We start from the raw sequence: 27,301 nt of genomic DNA on the forward strand, positions 1-27,301 counted from the left end.
TCACAAAACTGGGAGATCATGACCTGAATTAAAACCAAGAGTTGGATGCTTAACGAACTGAGACACTTAGGGGCCTTTTTTTTTTTTTTTTTTTTTTTGTAATCTGCATATCGCACTAGAGTTTTATTTAGGTCCTCACCATATTTCTTCTGAATTATTTCAATAGCCTCCTAATGGTCTCCAGTCCTATAATTGTATTCTCCTTAAACCCATTCTCACAACTAACAGGGTAACTTAGCTAAAATGCAAACCAGATCTTATCACTGTTCCTATTGCTAGGTTTCTCATGACCCCAGGATAAACATCATATTCCTTAATAAGTCATATAAGGCCACCTATGATCAAAAACAGTGGCCTCCAAACATTTTTTTAGAGTATAACAATTTGAGTATCCACCCTTTATATATTTTTTCTTCCATTATACACGTACACACACATGAATCATGCACAATGTAAATTTGTTAGAGAAACAAGAAAACATAAACACTTCTAATATTTCCTCCTATCTAACTTATTTAGTTACAGGGTGTGCACCTTGCTTCCCTCTTAGAAAGATTCAGCCCATAATAATTCTTTGGTTTTGTCCAGTACACCTTCCTGCCTCAGGCTTGACTCTAGCTGAACCAGCCCTCGCTCACTGTACACACACCCATCATATTATTTCTCACTCTATGCCTTTTCCCATGTCATTTTTTCTACACCTCTTTACCCAAGAATCCATTATTCAGACATTAAGACTCATGTCTTCCTCCTCCAGGAAGCCTTCTTGACTATCCCAGTCTAGGTCACTACCCTGCTTGCTGCTCTCATAGTAACCTGTGCTTATCTCCAATACCTGTACTTAAAACAGAATACTGCACAGCTCACTTTTTATGCATCATCGTTTCCAGTAGCCTGAAACTGGTTTTTGTTCATCTTGAATCCAGTGTCTTTCCACAGCTTTCCGTAAAGAATAATTGAATAAATGTTGACATCCAATTAACAATAGTATAAATAGAATCAAGTAAATGGTAAAAAAAAAAAAAAAAAAAAAAAAGTTAAAGCAGAGGATTATCTACAGCAAAATATGGTAAAATGGAATATAATTTCTGAGAAGTAATTTCATAAGGTACTAACACTTTAGCCAATTATCAAATCAGTTAAAGAATATGCATTGAATGGCCAATTTGTGAAACTAGATATTCCCTCCGGCAAAACATTAAAATCAGGTGGCAGGATATAATTATAGTAAGCACCACTATAATAAGTTTCATTATATATCAACAACTATAAGTTAAATGAACAAAAGGTGAAGTTCGGGAATCAGAGCACTTTTTGAAGTTCTGAATATTTAAAATTAAAACAATGTTTGACAAGCTATACACAAAAAGATATAGTATTTGTCTCCTGTTGTTTAGCACCACTCCATACTGCAATCCTATGATGTCTTGGATTTGCTTGAATTAGATAAAACAAACCAATCGTGAATTGAAACAGGTGATGGGACACATGGAGGGTTTAGCATACTCAACTCTCTACCTTTTTATATATGTTTCAAAGTTTCCATGGTGAAAGTTTAAAAAGAACTCCAATAGACTGAAAGAAGTTTTCATTTATTATTCCTAATCAAATTAGGAAGCTTTTATGGTAATAAAATATATAAATAATCTCTACTCTTTAACATTACTTGGATGGAACTCTCAGTATCTTACCCATGCTGGAAATTAACAAAGTTTCAGAAAGATTTTACCTGAACTATATACTATACCAACCACAAAATTACCCCTCCCCCCACCAAAAAAGCAAAACAAAAACAAAAACAAAAAATCCCTGAAGCAAAAAAAGTATTTATACAAGCTAGGCTTTGGAGGGTACATACTAGAAATAATCATATTCTTGGTCTTAGCAGAATCAGCAACAGGTTTACTAGAATTATAGTCTTGAAACAGAACATGTAAGAGGGTGATTTTTCAACTGAATTAGACTATGCTAATTGATAGACTATGCTAATTAATTGACTATGACAGAAGGTTAGAAATTTGATTTGAAAACTAGCAAGGATAAAATGAAAACAAAATCCCTATATCAGCTTGCATTATCAGGTAAATGAAGAGAGATAGAATTTAATATTAAAAAAAATAACAATTAGGTAGAGTCAGACATTTTTTAAAAAATGTAAAACATCCCAGAGAGATAAAGAAAAACAGAACTCCTTGAGATATTTTCACTCAGTGAGAATACAAATGAAATCCTTTCAGAAAGTTTGTGATAGAACATCTTAAGAAGGGTAGATCAAAGACAAAGACTTGTTCTGAAGTAACTAACTTGAAATGTTTTCAATTACCAAAGCAGATATATAACAATTCTTTCTATAAACATATGCTATGTATTTGTGTGTTCATAGGTGTGTGTATATTCTTTGCTCTTGCTATATTACCTTGAGCTCCAAGCATCTTAGATTTAAAAAGAAAAACAGGAGCACCTGGGTAGCTTTTGATATCGGCTCAGGTCATTATCTCATGGTTCATAGCATCAGAGCCCCTCATTGGGCTGTGAGCTGACAGAACTTAGGATTCTCTCTCTCCCTCCCCTTCTAACTCTCTATCTCTCAAAATACATTTAAAAAGTTTTTTGTAAAACGGAAAAAAATACAGTTATAGGCTAGTAAATAAATATGTCTACAGAATCTAACGCTTAAGGAAAACTAGTGAATGGACCTGCCCTCTTCCAATGAACTTCAAGTTGAGTCAGTGCATGCCATAAATAAGACTTTATTTATGATACATTTGAAGCAAAACATTATCCTACAAATTTTACAGTGTAAATCTTATTTTGTTGTTGTCTTACCCTAACTTATATGAAAATTATTAAATCAGAAAGCTAAGTAATGAAAACTATGCTCCACAAAAGCTATGTACAAGAAAGTCCTAAACATTATTCATAAAAGCCACAAACTAGAAATGTGCATAAACGTTCATCAATAAAAGAACGGATAAACAACCTATGGTGTATTTACACAACGGGTATTTCTCAATGATAAAAAGAGACACTACTAACACATGCAACAATATGATGATCTGAAAAATATGGTGTCAAGAGAAAGAAATCAGATGCTAATGCATACATTTTGTGTAATTCCATTTATATAAAATTCTAGAATAGGCAAAACTAACCTACAGCGATAAAGATCAGATCAGTGATTGCTTCTCTGAAGAGGAGCAAGAGAGAACTTTCTGAAGTAACACAAATGTTTCATGTCTTGCTATTTATTCATCAAAACTGAATGAAAGGCACACTTAATGTCTGAGAATTTTACTATAGGTAAATGACACTTAAATACAGAAAAAAAAATCAAAGTATAGAAATATTTGTTTAAAAATTCCCTATGATGATTTTGAAGTCCATAAATCTGGCTGGATCTAATACATTTCATCCTAAAATACAGATATGCCTTTGGCATGAAGGACCCTAGGAATATATTTGCCTAATCATTTTTTAATTGTTTTTTTAATGTTTATTTATTTTTGAAAGGAGAGGAGGGAGGGAGACAAAATCTGAAGCAAGCTTCCTGCTCTGAGCTGTCAGCACAGAGCCCAACATGGGGCTCAAACTCACAAACCATGAGATCCTGACTTGAGCCAAAGTGCAGACACTTAACCAACTGAGTCACGCAGGCAACTGTACGTTTGCCTAATCTTAAGGAAATCACAATGGAAAAGCAAACTCACAGGCCAATAGACAATAACACATCAGTAGAAAAGTTCAGTGCCAATTCAATGGGGCAGACAAATTGAAAACAAGCTCTGAGTACATGCCACTTTGATGGGACCTTTTCAATTATCCTGGAGGTATAAACTTGAATCCTGCTCTCTACGAAAATGAAATTCTGAAAGGCAGTAAAGAAATGTACCTATGTAACTATAAATTTGAAAGTATACTAAAGAAAACATGCAGAAATTACAGAAATTGAACAGCTCGAGATAATGACATAGGAGGATCATGAATTCGTTGGTGTCTACAGTTACATATGAAACAATTTCCTTCTAAAAAATACTAAATCCTGGCTGAGTGACACCTACACATCTGACAAATGAAAAGAAAACCTCATCAAAGCAGGCAGGAGAGTGTGGGATACAACTAGTCATAAACCCCACCTCTGGTTCACAACCCGCAATTGAGAAGTAACTCAACCCAAAGCTTCTCTGTAAGGAGTGGAGAGATCTAATCCCACATGGGGCACCCCAACTTTTAAGACGTGCACCCTAGAGGCGAGCCCCCAAAATATCTAATTTTGAAAAACGAAGGGGCTTGTGTTCCTAGACCCGTAAGACCCTAGCGATATGAGAAACGAGAAACGGGCATGTGCTCAGGCTCGCCTGTCCCGGGGCCCAGCTCAGCGGCAGCTATTGTGCCCAAACATAAAGTGAAGGAGGTTCACCTACTTATACTAAAGTGCTGACCTGAGCAGTAGGTATCTGATTTTGCACACACCTCTAGGATCCCGCTCGAACTCTCTCCAGGGCCAGGCTGGCGGTTGCCATTTTGGGGCTGTTCTCTTCCCGAAGGAAGCTTTTCTCTTTTTCAATGCTGTATGTATATATTTAAATAGGCTTCACACCCAGCACAGCAGCCACCACTAGGAGGAACCCACACCCTGAGATCAAGACCTGAGCTGCGATCAAGACTCTGAGTCTTAACCAACAGAACCATTCAGGCAAACCTGGAAGCTTTTCTTATTATAACAAAATTTAATTATTAATTAGTTGATTTATTATTTATCAATTATATATTATAATTAATTACTATGATTTGTTAAATATATTAAATTTTTTTACTTGTGCTAAAGCGTCATTTTTCTTAGTTTTTATTTAAATTCCAGTTAATATATAGCGTGATATTAGTTTCAGTAGTACAACTTTGTGATACTTCAGTTTAGTTAACTTGATTTTTAATAAAAACAGAAATTCATTCTTTCACATTTCTGAAAGCCAGGAGTCTGAAGTCAGTTATCACTGGGCTGACAGCAAGGTATGTGCAGAGCCATGTTTCCTTCAGAAGCTTTAAGGGAGAATCTGTTCTTTGCCTCTTCCAGCTTCTGGGGCTGTTGGCATTCCTTTGCTAGTGACTATATCACCCTAATATCTGCCTCCATGGTCACATCACCTTCTCTTCTTTATCAAATCTCCCTCTTCCTCTCCCCTATAAGAATAGTGTGAATATATTCAGGGCCTACCTTGATAACCCAGGATACTCTTCCCACCTCAAGATCTTTAATGTAGTCCCAACTGCAAAGAGCTTATAATTCAAAGTAACATTTACAGGTTCAGGAATCATGACCCAATTTTTAGGGGGGCACTGTTCTGTCTTTTACACTGGGGCTACCAGATATTTGCAAAATAGACTGACTAATCATTTCTCTCCTTAGCCACATGTGTTGCCGTATAAGCGTGCCAAAGATAAGAGTGTTGGAGAGAGGAGGTGTGTAGGATTTTATGCACCACCCACTAATGACATTAAGATCCCCTCATGTCCCCAGGCATGTCCTGGTATCTGAATGGCCAGCTGGACCTCTGGCATCTTTCAGGAGATGTTTCAGTAATCTATTCACAACCAACAGGGAAAAAAAAAAGTCTTACCAGTTTTTAACAATGGCCGGATCTTTTAGGGGACAGCAGAAGGTAGTACTTTCTTCCACCTTTTCCACTTTCCTAGAAGGAAGTTTTACATGCATTGGGTGCCCCAATCTTTGTTTCTGATGCCCAAAGGGCATCTCTTGATCCACTGACCCTATGGCCAGGGGAGCTTACGATCCTGGTCCCATGTGACACTACCATATGACTCAGCAATTCCTCTTCTGGGTATTTATCCCAAGAAAAAAGGCTAACTCAAAAAGACATACGCACCCCCATGTTCATTGCAGCACTGTTTATAACAGCTCATGATAACAACCTAAGTGCCCATCCATGGGTGAATGGAGGAAAAAAGTGTGCTATATATTATATATATATATATATATATATATATATATATATACACACACACACACACACACACATATATACACGCACACACACATAATATATACTATTATTATAATATATATTATATATGTGATGGAATATTACTCAGCCATAAAAAAAGAATGAAATCTTTTCATTTGCAACAATAGGGAGGGACCTTGAGGGCATTAAGCTAAATGGAATAGGTCAGAGATAACAAATACCCAATAGTATATTATTTCCTTTAAATGTGGAATTAAGGAAAGAAAGAAAGAAAAAGAAAGGAAGAAAGAAAGAAAGAAAGAAAGAAAGAAAGAAAGAAAGAAAGAAAGAAAAGAAAGAGAAATTTAAAGAAAGAAAGAAAACACAAACTTATGGGGGAAAAAGACTGAATTCCCTTGGAGAATTTGAAGAGAAGGTAGATGGTTAAGAGAAGAGCAATGTGCTTGAAGATATATGAATGGGGATAGCACAGATGCTTTGTTGTGCTAAATACAGAGATAACTATGTATTCTTGACTTAATGGAGCATCTCAACTTGCCTGTATAGTTTTCTTGCAAGTAAATTTTATGATTTTCTCAGAAAAAAAAAAGAAAGATTGTAATGAGAATCTAGAAAAAGAAAAAGGTTACATCCCTTTGGAAAATTACACTTGGAAGAACTCTGAGAATGTCACACAAGGGAACATGCTGTTCATTGGAACAGGAGGGAATGACAGAGAAGAGTCAGGAATCATGTTTGAAAGATGTTTGTTTTGTGTAAGACATCTAGTTTATTTGTTGCTATAAAAATATGGCTTTTAACAGCAAAGGAAACAACCAACAAAACTAAAAGGCAACCAACGGAATGGGAAAAGATATTTGCAAATGACATATCGGACAAAGGGCTAGTATCCAAAATCTATAAAGAGCTCACCAAACTCCACACCCGAAAAGCAAATAACCCAGTGAAGAAATGGGCAGAAAACATGAATAGACACTTCTCTAAAGAAGACATCCGGATGGCCAACAGGCACATGAAAAGATGTTCAGCGTCGCTCCTTATCAGGGAAATACAAATCAAAACCACACTCAGGTATCACCTCACGCCAGTCAGAGTGGCCAAAATGAACAAATCAGGAGACTCTAGATGCTGGAGAGGATGTGGAGAAACGGGAACCCTCTTGCACTGTTGGTGGGAATGCAAATTGGTGCAGCCGCTCTGGAAAGCAGTGTGGAGGTTCCTCAGAAAATTAAAAATAGACCTAGCCTATGACCCAGCAATAGCACTGCTAGGAATTTATCCAAGGGACACAGGAGTACTGATGCATAGGGGCACTTGTACCCCAATGTTCATAGCAGCACTCTCAACAATAGCCAAATTATGGAAAGAGCCTAAATGTCCATCAACTGATGAATGGATAAAGAAATTGTGGTTTATATACACTATGGAATACTACGTGGCAATGAGAAAAAATGAAATATGGCCTTTTGTAGCAACGTGGATGGAACTGGAGAGTGTGATGCTAAGTGAAATAAGCCATACAGAGAAAGACAGATACCATATGGTTTCACTCTTATGTGGATCCTGAGAAACTTAACAGGAACCCATGGGGGAGGGGAAGGAAAAAAAAAAAAGAGGTTAGAGTGGGAGAGACCCAAAGCATAAGAGACTGTTGAGAACTGAGAGCAAACTGAGGGTTGATGGGGGCTGGGAGGGAGGAGAGGGTGGGTGATGGGTATTGAGGAGGGCACCTTTTGGGATGAGCACTGGGTGTTGTATGGAAACCAATTTGACAATAAATTTCATATATAAATAAAAAAAAAAAAGGAAAAAAAATATGGCTTTTAGTGCTACGACTTTAGTGTTTTATTTGATGATGATGATAATGATGATGGTGGTGGTGGTGACATTGTCACAGCTAGGATGACCAACCATCACAGTTTGCCCAATACTGTCCTGGTCTTAGCACTAAAAGTCCAAGGTCCTAGAAAACCCTTTAGTACTGAATATAAACTCCTCAGATCTCTAATTTTAGAGTGCATAACTGACAGAGGTTCCCAGGTGCTGTGTGCTATACCCCCCACCGTGCTATGCCAAGGCTGCTCTAAGCTAATGACTGTGTGAGGCAGGGATATTAAGGTAGGCCCATTACTACAACATGTGGAACTCCTCTGATTGGCAACTTTGGCTTCATAGGTGACTTTGGTTTCTTATCAGCCTTCCTGAAACTTTACTGAAACCACACCAGTCTAAGACTTTTCCTACCTAACCTCCCTTCCTCCTCTCTTTCACATAAATCAGATCTGGATTGTAGACTGACAACTCTCATTTTTTCTCTCAGGTTTTTCCTCAATAAGACTTTTTCATATCTAATCCTGTCTTGACTCTGCTTCTCAGAGGATCCACCCTAGTACACATGGTGTAGGAGTAGTCTACGAAAATAAATGGTAAGATGGGCCTCTGGGTCTGGCTCATTGTTTGCACAACAGCCAAAGAGGACATGGCCCTGAAGATACATGTGGCATGGACAGCTCCTGGCGTATTATATTCAAGTGCTAAAATTTTCATACAAAGTGATCTGAGAAAACATCTTGTTCAAAGAACTATCTTGTAGGGGCAAAGAGTCATGCATTTGAAAAATGTGGAAGAAACAAGGACTACAAAGACAGCAGAGCTGGCTAGTCAACTGCTACATTGTAAAGACATTCTGTAGAGGGATAATGACAGACTGAGAGCTGTTTACAAGCAATTAAAATGAAATGTGAGTGTTGATATGGGGAAATTACACTGAGACAGTAGAAGAGTGGACACAACTGAGCAGGAAACAGAAACGCTAATACTTAGATCCACAGAGCTCCAGAGATGTCTAAATATTCAACAAAGACAAATCTGGTATGATAAAATCAGACATGTGGTTGGTAAGACCTGGGACCCTAAAATATGAATGAGGATGGTGGATATTCCTAAAGATGTTCGTTCAGGTTCCTGAACTATACCTTGGACTCAGAGTTTGTAAAGGTTGTCCAATGTCCCTTAGTAATGGCTAACACCTTCCTTGTGCTGAACGATGTTGCAGAAATACTTCGCCGGGAAGGCAAAAGTTACCTCCTTGAGAGATAGACTCAATTTTTCTGGCTGCTAGGCTGATAACTGTGGTTACATCTCAATATAATCCAGCTGGAAGGATTGCTGAGCCTCATAAAGGAGGAAAGTGATTACACACGGAAAGAACTTTGAGGAATAGTTCGTGTGATGACCACAGGCCAGAGAAGTATCCCTGACATTGGATTTTGAAGGTGCTTTATCAACAGGGTCTAGAAGATAAGGTGGACAAGCAAGGGTTCTTCTACTTAGAAGTACTCTCTCACGAGGCACCTGGGTGTCTCAGTTGGTTAAATGTCCGAATCTAGGTTTCCACTCAGGTCATGATCTCACAGTTCTGTGAGTTCGAGCCCCATGTTCGAGCCCTCTGTGCTGTCAGCACAGAGGCTGCTTAGGATTCTCTTTCTCTCCCCCTCTCTCTCTGCCCCTCCCCCACTGACACTGTCTCTGTCTCTTTCAAAATAAATAAATGGACTTAAAAAAAACATTTTCTCAGTATATAGATGAGATAACACTCTGGCAAGAAGCCAGGATGCAGGATGCGGGACACAGTCTCTGTGAAGGTGGCTCTTAAGTATGACTTTCTCCATGTAGAAACACCTTATCTGCCCTGGCAGATGGTAAATGAAAAAATAAAGATGAGAAAAGGAAGTGGAAATGGAGACACAGATTATGTAAAGAAAGAAAACCCACCAAAGGACCTTAGAGGACACACCATTCTCCAAGGCTGGTGGAACTGTAGTAATGAGAGGGGCACCACCACTACCAAAAAATTCAGTACTAATTTTGCTTATAGGGAGAGGACTGACAGTCAACAAGGATGCTGCTTAATGTTTACAACCCCAAAAATACAATAATGGAGATGCAGAAGCCAGAGGGTTGTTGTCCCACTAAAAGTCATGATGCTCTGCTCACATCTCTGACCTGAACTAATTTTCATATCCAGAACCCACTGATTGAAGAAGTAGCCAAATTCCTAGGTGGGGGAACCGTGCAACACTGTGGCAATTATAAAACTATGGTGATCCTCCCAGATCTTTCCTCTCAGGGACCTACAAACATTTACTTGAGTGACTCAACATTCTTAGTCTCAAAATACAAAACTGAAACTGGTATACCTGGGAGTGGGATGAACCTCAACAGTGGATTAGTTGCCTCTGGAATAAGAGCTATCATAGTGAGAAAGGCCAACTGGATGTCTCCAAAAGTATATGCCCTCCAACCTCTCCCTATCCAAACTGAATGGTCAAGATTACTCCCATCTTAGGGAGGATAAGCATAGATGGAAATTTATGTCATCATTAAAGACAGCCAGTGGTCTCAGTTATGTTTCTGATTAATTTGCCAGACTTACCCCTACAGAATGATTATGAACTACCACAGGCATAACGAAGAAACAGCCCCAGTTATACCCACTATGCTAGATGAGGTATCGAGAGAGCAGATTAATAAGGCCTCTGGTACCTATTATGCAGCCATTGATCTGGCAAATGCATTGCTTTCAATATAAGAGGAGGATCAGATAGACTATTATTTACATTTGATATATGACAATATTTATTTATAGTTTTCCTCAGGGCTATGTTAATTTTCTTACTCCCCTACTTAAAAAAAAAAAAACCCTATTCAAATATAGTCTGAAGTGATCTGAAATCTGGACCAATAGACATCCCAGAGAATATTATACTACCCCATTATATCAAATACATCACACTGCTCAGTCAGAACAAAGAAGTGTGGCTAGGATGCTGGAAGCATTGGGAGAACACATATGCTCCTGAGGGTTGGAGATAAACCCTATAAAGATTCATGGACTCACCATTTTAATGATGTTTACATGAGTCCAGTGGTGAAAAGTATGTCAAAACTAAAGGCAAAGATCAAGACAAAACACTGCATCTTGACGTCCCTACTTAAGGTAAAATAGTACCTGGTAGACCCTCTTTGGATTCAGTAGATAACATATTCATTCCGTGCCGAAGATTATTGCTCCAGCCCATTTCCTTGGTGACATGGAAAACTACTAGCATCGATTGTGATGCATAGCAGTAAAGGGCTCTGCAGTAGGTCCAGGCTATGATCCAAGCAGCCCTGTCATTTGGGTCATATGACCCAGCAGATATGATGGTGTTGCAGGTTTCAGTGCTCAGAACAAGATGCAGTACGGAGCTTATAGAAAGCCTCAGGAAGAGAATCCCAACATAGGCCCCTAAGATTCTGCAGGAAGTCCATGGCATCTGCACCAGAATTACATATTCTTTGAGAAGATTCTCCTGACAGGTTTATTGACCCTGGAAGAAAAAGAATGCTTGACCCTGAAGCTCTAAGTAACCATTTACCTGGAACTGCCCATCATGAGTTGTCTTCATACCTATGTTTATGTAGAGATTCCAATCAAGACAAGAAGAAGAAGGGAAAAGAAAACAAAACACTAAGTTTGTTTTATGGATCATTCAGTTCAATATATGGATACAAGCTAAACGTGAATTGCAGTTTCAGGAGTAGCCCTTAAAATGAGTAGAGAGGGAAGAAATCTTCCATATGGTCAGAGTTGTGAGCAGTACACCAAATTATTCACTTAGTGTGAAAGAAGTAGCCTAAGGTACTCATGTATATAGATTCTGAGGCAGTGGCCAGTGGCCAGGCCATCTGGTCATGGGACTGGAAAGAAAATAATTGGAACATTAAAGATTAGTAGATTTAGAGTGGGGACATGTGGATTGACATACAGGAGTGAGCACAAAGTGCAAAGATTTTTGAATCTCATCTTAATGCTCACAAGAAAGCACCCACCACAAAAGAAGTACTGACAAGCAAAATGCCTTGGTCTGTTAACTTTCTCCAGCTTCATCATCAGCCAGCCCAGAACTGGGTACATGAACAAAGAGTTCATGGTGGCAGAAATGAAGTTTCAATGATATGGATTACCACTTAACCAAGGCCAATCTAGCTAATTTTGTGTCCGAATATCCAATCTATCAGCAATAGAAAATAACAATGAACCCATTTCTCAAGAACATCAACTGATCACATGGTGTTAATTCAACTACATCAGGCACTTCCTAAACTGGAAGGATCAGTGGTTCATTCTTATAAAGACATAGGCCCATTCTAGGTATTGTCTTTCCTTTCTTGCTGCAGGCCCTCAGCCAACACCACTATACAAAGGTTTATGGAATCCCTGATCCACAGGCATCAATGACATAAATTCCACATAATCTAGATTCTGCCCAGATTCAATTCACAGTGAAGGAGATATAAGAGTGGGCACATGACCATGGGATCCACTGGTTAAATCATACCACACCATCAAAAACAGATGGGATCTCATGGAATGCTAGAACAACCTTCTAAAGACACAGTTGAAGCATCAGCTTAGAAGCGATACTCTCAGGGTGCCATCCTGAGGATATAGTATGTTCATTCAATTAGAGACCTGTATATGGTTCTGTATTACCAATAGAGCAATTCACAGCTCTAGGGACTAAAAAAAATGAAAACGGCAGAGTCCTCACATTCAATTCACTCTCAGTAACCCATTGGAGGACTCTGTACTTCTCTTCCCTGCAACTTTGGACCCTGTAGCTTTGGACTTTCTGGTTGCCAAAGAAGATGCACTTTTGCCAAAAGCCATAAGCAAGGGTCCCACTGAACTACAAGCTATGGCCCCTGACAAGAAACTTTGCATTTCTTGTGTCTAGTAATCAGCAGATTAAAAGAGGAGTCACCATGCTGGCATACATGACTGACCCTGAGCAGGATGAGGAGGTAGGGCTACTTTTACCTAATTTGGCCAGAGAAGGATATGTATGGTACTTGAGTAGTCCACTTAAGATCCTTCTTGTATTCCCTGTGAAAAGACACATGCAGCAACCCAAGTCTGAGAAGGGTTATCAAGGATTCAGACCCCTTAGAAATAGTTAAGAATGATGAGCAATTACAGGGGTGCCCGGGTGGCTCAATTGGTTAAGCGTCTGACTTCAGCTCAAGTCATGATCTCATGGTTCATGATTTGGAGTCCTGTGTTGGGCTCTGTGCTGACAGCCCAGAGCCTGGAGCCTGCTTCAGATTCTGTGTCTCCCCCTCTCTCTGCCCCTCCAATGCTTGTGCTCTGTTTCTCTCTTTCTCTCAAAAATAAAACATAAACATCAAAAAAATTAAAAAAAAATAAATGAATGATGGGCAATTACAATGGACAGTGCAAGAGGAAGAAAATGATTATCAATCGTGACCTGAGATAAACTACAGCTATAAGGTCTATTAGTCCCACTTACCTCCCTCTTCTAAATGTCCCCACAAGAAGAGGAACTAAAGGAACTACGGAGTAATTTCCCAAACCTGTGTAGACACACCCTGTGTGGCACAAGGGGTGGTCTTTGGCAGTCATGAACATGCACTCCTCAAATCTCTGACTATGGGGAGATAATTGACTAAATCCATCACTGACACCAAGGCCCCACTTCCAACAAGGTTCCCAGATGATGACTGAGTATGACATGCATACTTAGGCGGACACACTACTATGAAATTCACAACTCCTTGAAATGGTAACTTTGGCTCAAGAATTCCCAATCAGCCTTGCTAAAAATTTCTTAGAATTGCACTGCAGTCTAACACTTATCCTATCCAACCTTCCTCCACTATTTTCTTCTCAGGGGTCAGCCCTATAACACATTCCACCTCAATCTCATCAGTCTCAATCCCCTTTATTATCACAACACTTTCCCCAATCAACCACATGCACACCAAGACATAAGTGTGTTTAAATATGGATGAGAGAGTATCGTGCCTATTGGCCTTTCTCAAAAAGTTCAAACTGGTCACAAATAAGTATGTTTTATTGGTCTACACTATTATCTTCTATACTGCTATGTGCTCCTCTTAGGAAAACAAAACAAAACAGAACAAAAACTGGCAACTCAGGCTGCAAACACTGCATCACAGAAATGATATGTAGTTAAGTAGCATCTGTCCCGGCTAGGTCATTTGCAGTATTGTCTGTCACAGTCAATCCCCACTAGGCCTCCCTCTCTCCCTAACTATTCACACAGGAAACTTTCCTGGCCCCTGTAGTCATTAGAGTTTGTGACACTGGCCTAGTACTCTCAATAAACTAAGATCCAAAGATGCCTTCCGAGAATGAGATTACAGGATGGGTTAAAGATTTAAAGTGACATGTAAAATGTAGCCAGCATAGAGGGTAGGGATGGAGAAAGATTGTAGGCTTTCCAGGGATTTGAGAATTTGCAAAGCAAGAATGTCAGAAGAGCACAGAGTGCAAAGATGTACAGTTCATTAATGAAATAACTAGCTGAAATAAATATGGGCTCTGAAAAAAAGGCAGAACGTGGGCTCTGAAAAGAGGCAGAAAAATTACAGAATAGGTAATAATGAAACACAAACAGCTGGAGTCGAATCACAAAAAGCTGAAATAAGGACAAAGATTAGGTTCTGTGTGGGATGATAAATTCATAAGTTAGGTGTAGAAAAGGGTATTCCCATTTCTATCTACCTCCCTTGGAAAAGGTACATGGGATTAAATTTACACTTTTCAGCTTGAACAAATAATTAATTCCAGATACTGAATTTCCTATAATGATTGCCAAATGCTCTCTCCAATAAAATAGACATTTTAAATGGCTTTAGTAGTCATTTGTCGTATAATGTATTTAAATACCGTATTAGTTGGTTAGGGTTGCCATAACAAATGCAACAGATCTGAAGGCTTTTCAGTAATTTATTTTCTCACAGTTCTGGAGGCTGGAAGTCTGAGACTGAGGTGTCAACAGGTTGATTTCATTCTGGAGTCTCTCCCTTTGGCTTGTAGGTGGTTGTCTTCTCCCTTTGTCTGCATAGGTTCTTTTCTCAGTGTCCCAATTTCCTTTTTTTATAAGGACATGAGTTATATTGGATTAAGTCCTAACCATATGACCTTATTTTCCCTTAATTACCTCTTTGGGTCCTATCTCCAAATTTAGTCACATTCTGAATTGCTAAATATTAGGACTTCAACATATAAATTTTGGGGGACACAATTCAGCCCATAATAGGTTATCTACTTTTATCTCAGAGATGTTGTTAATCATGAATGGATGAGGCTGAGAATAACTCTGAATTTACAAAAAAATATTTCTAAGTAGAATCAAGGAGTTGTGCATGTATTAGCAATTAACATTATATACAATCATCACCATTCTATAAGATGTAAGAAAGGCTAGTCCATATGCAAGCCTACTAGAAGAAATACAATGTCTGCTTCAGATTTCCAGTTCATACAGACATTTGAACAGTCATCTGGCAAACTATCAAGTTCATTGGTAGGCATATATATACCTAAGCAAAATGAAAACAAATATCCACACCAAAACTTGAACTTGAATGTTCCTGGAAGCTTTATTTGCAATAGTTAAAAAAAGTAGAAACAACTCAAATGTTCATCAACTGATGAATGGATAATAAAAGCTCATATATCCATACAATCAAATATAATTTGGCAAAAGAAAAGAGTAATGAAGTACTGATATATGCTACAATATGGATGAACATTATGATAAGAGAAAGAATTCAATCACAAATGACCACATATTATGTGATTCCATTTGTATGAAATGCCTGGGATAGGCAAATATGGGGAGACAGAAAGTAGATTAGTGCTTCTTCCCTTAAGATTTATGAGTTGGAAGAGATATGAGAATTACTAATGAGTATGAAGTTTCCCTTGGTTGAAGTTCTAAAATTAGATATTGGTGATCGTTGCACAACACTATGATCAAATCAATGACTTGTTATTTTTTCAACACATGGATTCTATGGTATGTAAATTATGTCTGTAAAAACTTGTTAAAAAAAAAAGGAAATTTGAGATTGAGGAATTAGCACAAATGTTGAAAAAATATTTACAGTCCAAACTTGAAAATAATAAAAATGTCCAAAATTATTGGAAAAGTCAAAACGAATGTAATCTACATGATATAATAATGTACTCCTGTTAAAAGCAGTATTCACAGATTGTTAATCATAACATAGCAAACTGTTCATGTTAAAATGGTAAATAAAAGGAGCAAAACAAAATCTTATCAATGATAAGATTTGTATTTATTTATTTTTTTGATAAGATTTGTATTTAAAAAACAGCACAAATATCAATATGTCACAATATGATCTCACTTACACATCGAATTTAAGAAACAAATGAGCAAAGGAAAAAGAGAGAGAGAGAAACCAAGAAACAGACTCCTAACTATAGAGAACATATTGATGGTTACCAGAGAGGAGGTGGATGGGGGAATGGGAGAAATAGGAGATGAAGATTAAAGAGTACACCTATAATGATGAAAAAAATAAAATAAAATAAAATGATAAAAAGATTAACACACCAAGATACTAATACTTGCTGTCTGTTTAATAGTAGTAGTACAATTTTTATTACAATTTTATTTCATATTTCCTAACTTTCTAAATTTCCTATAATGTATGATTTTAATAAAGAATTTTTAAATAAATGAAAGTACTTATTTAATTATAAATTGATATCTGTCATCATGAGTGCTTCCTGAATTAATGACTATTGCTCCTCAAACATATTTTAATAACATTTATTGGTTGAGCTGGTAGATGTCCACTTTTCATTCAATCATCACTATTTTGAGTTAGCAGGATTTCACATGAACACTGAAAATAATTGAGTATGCAACTATACTCACTGGAGTCCTGTATTGTAACTATAAATTTCAATCTGAGCTAAGTGAGATCAAAATATCAGTTATTTTGCCACTAAAATAGTATTAAGGGAGAACAATGAATGGAAAAAAACCCACAAATCTATCATCACAATTTAAATACGGTTGCAAATAAGAATGATCATTAGAACTTAGCTCTTATCCCTACTAATCAGAATAATATAGGTGACAAAATAAAATTTTTGAATCCTTTTATTCAGAATTTTCAAAATAACTTTTCTTATATAGTTAGAATCTTGAATTACTATGAAATCATCAATTATTTTTAGTATATTAATTGTGAAGAAAGCAGCAACAAAAATGGAATCTCCCTGTCAACATTTGGTTTTCTCTCGAAGAAAAGAACAGATTCTATAGTACAGGCTACTTTCTATGCTTACACTATGCAAGCCTAATTCTGATTTTGTTCACATAGGTTTTAGTGACTGTTGACTAAGAAAATAGATGTATTTTTTTAAAACCAGCCTATAGGTTATTACTGTTGAAGTTGTTAATATTGGAAGTTGAATAGTGAAAAAGCTGGAAGAAACCAAGAGAAATCATTATTCAGAAGTTGTTTGTCTTAACTCTAAAATGCTCTAGAGCCAGAGATTCATAACACTTAAATAATCTATTCTAGTGCTCAATACACTTACAACCAACTTCCATTTGTGGTTCCATCCGGATTTTTTCCTACTTAATTTACATCTAGCTCCTCTCATTCAGTCCCTAGTAAAAATAAATAAATAAATAAATAAATAAATAAATAAATAAATAATCTTCTAGGATAAAGCAATCAACTTTATTTTGTTTTTCAACGTAATCCCAGATGAATTCACTGACAGAATGTTTTACTCATAGCAAATGATGGAAGATAAAATGCCATCCTTAGATTTGCATAATTCCTCTTGTGCCCCATGGTAGGCATAAAGAACTGGTGATTGTTGCCAACTAACTACTTCAGAGTTCCCTTTCTGGCCACAATTCTCTGGAAAGGGACACTTGATGCAATGCTAGAACCCATTCTAAGTGTAGTTAACATCAGTCAACACTCAGTCTGTATTGGTGACAAAAAAGAAAGTAACTACACTAATAATTCTGTTCATGTTACACACCTTTATATCCCCCAGGCAATCCTAGATAGCTATAAGAATTTTCTTGAAAGAGCTTTTCTTAAAGAGCTTTTGTGCCAGAGAGTTGTCAGGAGAAGATTTAGTGTAAGTTACTATTACATGAAGACTTTTCTGGACACTGGTCAAAACAAAAGTGTAAAAGGAGGGGGGGTGGTGGAGGAAGTTGTTGGCTTTTGTTAAAGGATTTAAGTCATAACACAGATGCTACCTACACAGTGACATCATTGATAGCCTGAACCAACCGTCAAAATTTGTCTCTTAGACAATAATGTGTGGTGATAGTAGGGATAAAACATCAGTAATACTAATGAAGAAACCAGTGATTCCCAACACCTGGAATTGAGTCTCTTCTTTCATGCTTTCCCCTTGAGTGTGGGATGTACCTAGATACTAGGTCCTAATAAATAGAATGTACCAAACATGATGAGATAACACTTCTGCCATTAGGTTACAAAAGGTTTAGCTTTCACCTCGTGTGTGCCATTTCTCACTGTATTGTTCACTAGCCCAAAGGGAAGCTGGCAATCACGTTGTGAAGTTTCCTATCCTAGGCCCACGTAACAAGAAACTGAGGTCAGTATTCAGTGAGGAACTGTGACCTCTGTCAAACAGCTCACAAGGAACTGAACCCTGCCAACACCCACATGAACTTGGAAGCAAATTCTCCCTGGTTGAGCCTCCTGATGAGAGCATGTCTCTGGCCAACATCTTGATTGCAACCTTATAAGCTGACCTATAGAAGCTATAAGATAATAAATGTTTATTGCCTCAAGTTGCTAAATTTTGGTAGCTTGTTATGTAGCAATAAATAATACAAATATAGGGGACATTCTTTTTTCTTCCCCTTCCCCTTTAAATAATGATCATCATCATTTCCCTTACTGACCTCTCAGATGAGGCTGTACTATTCGTCTTCTGTCCCTAAGTTTAGCAGGGGCTATCCTATACTTGGAGACCATATTATCATCATTCCCCCCAAATACCAAGCCCTGATACTGTGAAATATCTTTACCAATCATCACTGCAATAGGACTAAAATTCTCATTATGAAATTATTAGGGATCCAATGTTGGTTACTTAACTACTGGTTATTTGATTCATTATTTATGTCAAACTAAGGGCAAAAACTCAAATGCAAATCCTGATTGCAGAATTTCATTTGAGCGTCTCCAAGTAACCAACTCTCTTCTGCATCCATATTTTATTCCCAAACCCACTTTCTTCACTGTTAAAATGAACATTCCACCTGTCTCAACAGATTATTCTGATTAATTAAATGGCATAAATACAAAAAGTTTCCCAACAACATTCCTATAATATAGTAAGTGTTCAATAAGTATTGAGGTTCTTTGATGTTATTTTCATCTTTTTTCTCTTCCAAACTTCCTACTTCTAACTCTGTTTGGGTGATTAATTCTATTTTTAGCCTTTCTTCTTAAAATTTTCTTTTTAATGTTTCTTTATTTTTGAGAGAGAGAGAGAGAGAGAGAGAGAGAGAGAGAGAGAGAGAGAGAGAGAACAAGCAGGGAAGGGGCAGAGGAAAGGGAGACACAGAATCCAAAGCAGGCTCCAGGCTCTGAGTTGTCAGCACAGAGACCAATGTAGGGATGGAACTCATGAGCTGAGCTGTGACATCATGACCTGAGCCAAAGTCAACTCTCAACCAACGGAGCCACCCAGGAGCCCTATTTCTAGCCTTTCTACTTCAGCCGAGTCCTTGTTCTAAAATTAGTAAGGAATTCATGGAAATAATTAGTTCTTTATTCTTCTAAAGTCCCCAAAGAATCGACTTACTACACTTGCTACTTACTGTCCCTGGAGAAGAAAAAAGCAAAATGATAAAAAGGAATTAAAGATCCACTGTTTATGACCAGTCCAGAATCAATTAAATAACTTCCATTTTTCTCTATTAACTAGAAAATTGTCTACTTGATTAAAAACTAATGATCAATAATCTTAGAAGCTGAAGCATACCTCTTTTATTTTTTTTAAAGAAAGGGTGTCAAAAAGAAAAATAGACTAGTATATTATTGGTTTTCTTAAAATTGGGGAAAACACTTTTTCAAGGTTAAAACACTTTTTTAAGGTCACAATTAATTAATAGCACTAATGGTATCAGTGTACCTAAGCTAAAGGAGACCTCTACATTATCATCTGACCTGTTACCATATCCAGGACTGAGCTTCTGGGAATAAACAGGTGGCAATCTATGGTCTACAAGTCAGAGGACAGGGTAATTTGGAAAACCTCCAGAAGACTGACCTATCTATAAAAATACTTTCTTCACAATTTTTTAGTGGTGCTTTAGTTGTATTTATAGTATGGGTTAAGATACTGTGCTTTGCTCAAACACACTTAGAAAGATAACTTGTAAATCTCTTAGCAGCCATTAATAATTTACTGTGAATTAGTGTAGTAGGGCCTTTTGAGGATAGGTTTCATGCTAACTCAGTGTTGATAAGGAAAAGAGTACAGAAATATATTAGACTATCAAATATGAGTGTAGCTTTGCTGAAAAGAATCCTTAGCCACTAAAAAGAAATATAGCAGCATATACTAACTCAGGAGAGGGAAAAAGAGAGGTACCAAAATACAGAATGGATGTGCTTTGCATGAATTAGTCTGAAGCTGGTGTTGACAGGTTTTACTTTCATGAGGAGTGCTAACTGCCTGAGCCATTCTCTCAGTAAGACGAAAGTTGATGAAAGCCTTAATCTTAGCAAGCAATCATTGTACATCTTCTGGGCTTTTGGTTTTCAGTAACCTATTGAATAATTCAGATGCCTAAGAAAACTGTTTGTTTGTTTACATTTTGAGTTTAGAAATTATCCAAAAATGATTTGTGAGATATACACAATAATTTGTTTAACCTATAGTTCCTTATTGTATGTATGTTTATGTTATTCGTCTCCCAGGCAGTGTTGAAAAGTTTTTGTTTTCTTGTGGTAGTTACTCCTTTGCCTCTTGAAAGATATACCAGACTTTAACATCTACAAATACATACAAACCGTTCACATGATTTGAAAATACAGTCTTGAAGCAAGTTCAAAATGACAACACAAAGTAGTATTGGTTCACTGTCACAAGAACAAGAAGAAATGAACCAGTCCTAAAAATTCACTTTGTAGCCACAGAAATGGTTTTCATAAAATTGAAAAAAATGTCCCAAAGCAACAGTATTATATGTCTTAAGCTATTGCTGTTAGTGACATAAAAGAATTCTTTCTATAAATTCTTCTGTGGCTTGGTGGGTGACAAAATGGTTACTAAAAAAAAAAAATTGTAAATAGTTATTTTCTAAGCTTCCAGGGAAAGAAAAAGAGACTCTCACTTGAGTGTCACCTGCTTCAATTATTAAGCGGGTTTAAGGTCACATGATTCAATGATTCAGCATATGACCAAAATAAAATATAATCTTCTACAGGCACAAATTTGCAGAAGTGCAATGAAGTGTATCAAGTAATGCCAACAATGTCTAAACAAAATTTTGTTTCAGTGGTTACAAGTGCAGGCTGGCGTAGTGTAAAGAACTGGAAATAGGATCCTCCATACCATACAACCTCTTGATCTCTCTGGGTTCCAGTTTCCTTATCTGTAACCTGAGGGAATGCTACAACATGGTAGCAAATGTTCCTTCTCGTTCTAACAGTCAAAGATATATCCAAATGTTGTGGAACTATTACAGAGAGATTATTTCATGTAAGTAGTTGACACTCAAATGTGTAAATGTGGCAATGGTATTTTGTCATATAGTTTCCTTCACTTAAATTTTCAAATAGACACTTTGTTAGAACAGTTTTAGATTCACAGACAAATTGAGTGGAGAGCTCCCACGTGCTTTCTCCTTTAATACATACACAGCCTCCCCAACTGTCAGCATCTCATTTGGAGTGGTACATTTGCTACAGCTGATAAACCTAAATTGGAATATCCATAGTTTATATTAGGATCTACAGTTTTGATCAGGGATTATTCTTCATGTTATACATTCCATGGGTTTTAAGGTTTAAGGGTTTTAAGTTATAAGGACATGTCCCTTCAGTGTCTTTTGTCTTAATAGCTACATCACTATGTCATGGTGTAAAAAAAACATTAAAATATTCTCCATAGGGAGTGCCGAGCAATGACATCCAAATAATAGTCTTTTGATGCTCTCTTGAAAGACAAAATAAACAAACAAAAAACCCTACAGATCATCCATATGTGTATCACCTCAGAAGCTATCCCTTGTTTATCTTTATCCTCTACAGCAACCTAGCTGTGATGTTTCACACCTACTAGATCATAATCAACATGTGTTAATATTGAGTTGGATGACAAAAATTTGAACAGATATAAAAGATGAAAAAATAGAAGATTGAAATTTTCAGATAAATAATCTTTATCTTCAAGTAATATCCTAGTATGGGTTCATTATAAAAAAGGATAAATACTCTCAAAGCAGGAGAGGGGCAGGCTGAATAGAGCATTACATACTCAACACCACACTACTGACTGGAACAATGGACTTTGTTTTGAAGGTTTTTCTCCTAACTAAAATATATCTTAATTTTTTTTAAAGTATCTCCATTTATTTTGAGAGAGAGAAAGAGAGGTCAAAGAACGAGAGAGAGAAAGAGAGAGAGAGAGAGAGAGACAGAGTGAGCGAGCATGAGTGGGGGAGGGGCAGAGAGAGGGGGAGGGAGAGAATCCCAAGCAGGCTCTGCACTGTCAGCACACAGACTGATACGGGGCTGGATCTCATGAACCGTAGGATCATGACCTGAGCAGAAATCAAGAGTTGGACACTCAACCAAATGAAGCCACCCAGAAGACCCTAAAATATATCTTTTAAAGCATCAAATCCAATATTCATTTATCAGGAGGAATATCACTCAGTAGGCAAGGATTTTCAAAGCTTTTTTTTTTTTTTTTTTTCAGTGGAATGGGACTTTTCCAGTGAAGTGATAAAAAATGCTTTGAACATTTTAAATCTACCCACAGGGTGTTCTTTCTTCTGTGGATAGTAACCAGAATTGCTTCCTCTGGTGAAAGAAACCCTTTCACTACAGAAAACTGTAATTCATTAGGACTCAAAGCCAGCAGGATTCAGATCTGTTAATCCTCACAAAATGTACAGGTTTGAACAATGGATTTATCTCTGTAAAACTGTGGTAATAAAATAATATGACATAAATTATGATGGTTATACTCAAGAAATGATTCTCCTTCACACCATCTACTTATTATGATGGGAGGTTTTTGTTTGTTTTGTTGTTTTTGTTGTTTAGAATAAGGAGCAACTATGCCCTTCCATTCTGTCATCTTTATCTTTGATTGATCCTAAAGTAGGGATTATGTCACAGATGTGAGTGCCATGAATGAAAGAAGAAATGGAATATCTGCAAAGAGAACTAATAGTGGAAGAACTTATGATCAGGTAAAACGTAACGGCGTTGGTGGGGGGAAAAAAGTTGATGCACTAAAAACTGGTTTCTCTACTTTCCTCAGGAGCGATTCTTCATTTTGCTTCCTTCCTCCCTGGAGTAACTTCACTCTACAACAAAGCCACAGAGCTTACATATTGTCTATAATGATACCGTAAATCAAGCTGCTGACACTTATTCTGATCCTAATATATTTTCATAAAACACAATTAGTGAAGGATCAGACTGTGAAATAGATGGAAACATAAAAGGTATGTGCAGAAGTGGTTGGAAGCTCTTAATATCACCACTACCATCATCAATATTAGTGCTTTACTTGGTTCCTTATCTAAGCACTGTCTTCTGGCCTCCTAGGTTTATACTGAATGACTTCAAAGAGCTGGTATTACTTTTTGAGCTTTATTTATCTACTTTATATAATGTTCATTATCATCATTACTGAGTTCATCTTTACTAAGGAATTTTACTAATATACTCTTTCCCCTAGAAGTTAAGAAACAACTATTCTATGCAGATAACTGGACAGAAAGTATAGTATCAGTCAAGAGAACAGAAAAAAAAAAAAAACATTGCTAATTAGAAGTTTAAATATGGCTTCCAGGGCATGTTTGTAAATATATATATTACACACACATAAACCATATATGCTTACTTCTACAGTTTATTACTTTCTATTATTAGATATCACTACTATCTTCTTAGCTCCCTTATATGTCAGGCACTGTGTCAAACATTTGTATACATTAATCTGAATATTCCCACACTCCATAAACTGAAGAAACTGAGCCTCAGATATATTAACTAACTTACAAACCTCACAGAGTAGTAAGAGGGTGAACTGGAATTAGAGTTCTAGTTGCCTGTTGCAAAAGTCTCGCCTCTTCCAACTCTATGTTTTGCTGCCCCGAGTGTCTGTCTAATCCTCAGATTTCAAAGCAAGTTTTGCACTGCTATTTTCTGATTAACAATAGGGATTTTAATACATTCTTGAACACTTTAATTTTATATGACTATTCCATATGCCTATATCCTTTTACATTTAGAAGAAATAGATTTTCTAAAAATGATTTCTTTCTAGAAATTTAATTTAAAAATATGGCAGGTATGATATGAAGAACACTCTGATGAAAAACTACTCTGATGCAAAATAAGTTTATTATGATATTAAAAATTATTGGAAATCTAGAAACAGGGAGAGTACTATTCTCTGCAAACAAAAATATTTGTTTGGCTGTGTAGTGGCACATTATACGAAACTTAACCATTTCAGGGCCAATATAAAGCCTCAGAGCGAACTTATACAAATAATCAGTCTACCCTTAAGAAAAAAGAAATTTACTAGTGATCTAATCAGAACATTTACACCAAATGTTTCAATATTTTACCTTATAGAAAATTTTTAAATACTTTCAAAAATCATTATGAAGTCTTTTAAAGAATCAAATATAGGATAAAAGTTAAAACAAGGGATTATGTGTACTTACTAAAAATTATGCATGTACATAACATCTTTTCAAGAAGTTCACGTTTTCTTCATTTTGCACTTTTGCATTTATTAAATCCTATATGATAAAATTCTAAAGAATAAGATGCCTATAATTAAGAGACTGGCTAGATTATGCATGGTTTTAGTGAACCTTCCAAGTATAATGAAGGTTTGATCAAAAATCACATTGTCATCTTAGCAAAATTTACATAATGCTCAATAAAATATACTATATTTGTCTGAATTTCCTTTTAGGAAACATCCTTTTAAAAATGTAGAAAGTGTGCCTCTATATTATTCCAAACATTGGGTACAAAATAATTTACTTAAGGAAAGTAAAGATCCTCAGTAACTCATTAAATGGTAGCCAGGAATTTCATTAACACATGATTAAACAAAGTGTTAGAGCTGAGGGGAAAAAAATAAGCTTACAGCCAGAATCCCACATGCTGATTGTTAAGGATTTTAAGATTATAAATCTAAGAACTACTTGTTTTTTAGAATTAGATAAAATTGTCTTTACAATTACAAAAAAAAAAACAACAACACTGTAAACATGCATGTACATCTTCAGCACTAAAACATTAATATGGGAAACATAAGATTTAGTTGGATGAGCGGTAGAAAAATTTGCTCTTATAAAGTTAGACCCACAAGTGTAGGAAAAAAAAATCTGAGTATAAATGCCAAAGCATATTTAATGCTTATACTATCTCTGAATTTAGCAATTAGCACACACACACACACACACACACACACACACACACACACATGTTTACTTCAATAAATTGGACAGTGTTGACTATCAATTTCCAGTCACACATTTATGTAAGCCACAGAAAATGTTAGTGTCCAATATGCTTTTTTTCACTGTTTACGAAAATAAGAAGGTAAGGACAAAATCTGACTCCAAAATTATACATACTGTCTTCAAAAGTAATTTAAATGTCACAGAATTTATAATTGTTTTCTTGTTATTTGGATCTATTATTCTACTACCAACGTTAGAATAGATAATCATTCTGGAAATATTTTAAATAAGATTATGGTTTATGTATATTCTCAAACAAAATATTTTATATATATTCGTATCTATAATTGAATAAAAGTAAAGGTGTCATTTTGAAAGGAGAGAAATAAAAATGAAGTAACCGATTGTCAATTATGGTATTTTCATGTATTTGCAACTCAAATGCTATATTTTAGGAAATTTTTACTTGATTTTTTTTTTCAGGAAAACGTATTTAGAGCAATTTGTATTTGGCTTAAAAATTCATTACCAATTTACTTTCTTGTTCCTCATCTTGACTCTCAGAGTACAGAGGGAAAGGTTATATTTGCATCATGCTTAATAAATCAAGTAAAAATATCATATATAAATTATGAATAAAAAGCTATTTACCTGCATGAAAATCTATTCCAACAGCAAATGAAGTTCCTGATATAGGCATCAATGCATCCATTTTGTCACTCGGTTCCAGAGGTATTCCCCTGATTCCTTCATGAACAGAGTACATAAGAAATGACTCTATACCTAAATTGGAAAAAGAAAAAAAAAAGCTCCAAATGAATATTTAAAATTAAAATTATTCTACTAGCATTATTTTTAACTTTTTTTTTTTAATTGTACACTACACTTCTGACTAGTTGAAAGGTAGATAGATAGATTAGTGGTTCTCAAACTTGGGTATGCATCAGAATCTCCTAGAGGACTTGTTAAAACACAGATTACCAGGCCCCCAACCAAGAGGATAAATCATTTAAATTTTTGAAAAGTTCCTAGGTAGTGACAACACTACTGATCTGGAACTAGACTTTCACAAAAACAGAGGCAGGTAATTCTTGAAAACACACCTGAACTCACAACCAAAATTCATCCCCTCTTTTCTAATGCCCAGTTACCTTGTTGTTTATATATGATAATAAACTTTGATTTTATATATAATTTTAGGTAACTATATCACTGTTACTTTTCTAATAAAGTTAGTTTTAAATCATTTTGAACACTAAAAATATAAAAGTACTTCACTTTTACTAACACCTTGCCATTCTAGCATCAAAAGTATGTCCTAAAATAAACATACATAAAAGCTGACTACCAGAAGTCTGCATGCTGTTTATGACTTTTCTAATATGCTAGAACATGTTTTTGACACATATTTTCTTATTAAAATTAGAATGCCTGGGTTTACGTGGGTCTTTACTACTTACTAACTGTGTGACTCAGGCAAGCTAGTTAATCTCACTATGCCTCAGTTTTCACATCTCTAAAATGGCAATAATAAGAGACCTACCTCAAGGGTTAGTACAAGGATTAAGTGAATTAATATGTTTAAAGTATTTAGAACAGTGCCTAGTACATAAGTGCCATATAAATATTTTATTTAAAAGAAAGCATGTGATAACATTAACAAACATACCTCATATAAGACTGAAACTTTTTAAAAATGAAATTAAGCTATGATCATTGGATAAA

The 27,301-nt window shown here is 36.1% G+C and overlaps 1 protein-coding gene across 4 annotated transcripts in view; it reads right to left on the minus strand.

Annotated features, from left to right (window-relative positions):
- The window catches only part of LRP1B (LDL receptor related protein 1B), a 1,898,953-nt gene that overhangs the window by 488,411 nt on the left and 1,383,241 nt on the right, over positions 1-27,301 (minus strand). For all 4 annotated transcript variants that reach the window (XM_040474969.1, XM_040474970.1, XM_040474968.1 and 1 more), the window contains exon 35: positions 26,228-26,359. In XM_040474969.1, the coding sequence (XP_040330903.1) occupies positions 26,228-26,359 (132 nt within the window). The remainder of the gene's footprint in view (positions 1-26,227; positions 26,360-27,301) is intronic.

Source organism: Herpailurus yagouaroundi, unplaced genomic scaffold (genome assembly GCF_014898765.1).
Source record: "Herpailurus yagouaroundi ecotype Mexico unplaced genomic scaffold, PumYag 140, whole genome shotgun sequence".
NCBI lineage: Eukaryota > Metazoa > Chordata > Mammalia > Carnivora > Felidae > Herpailurus > Herpailurus yagouaroundi.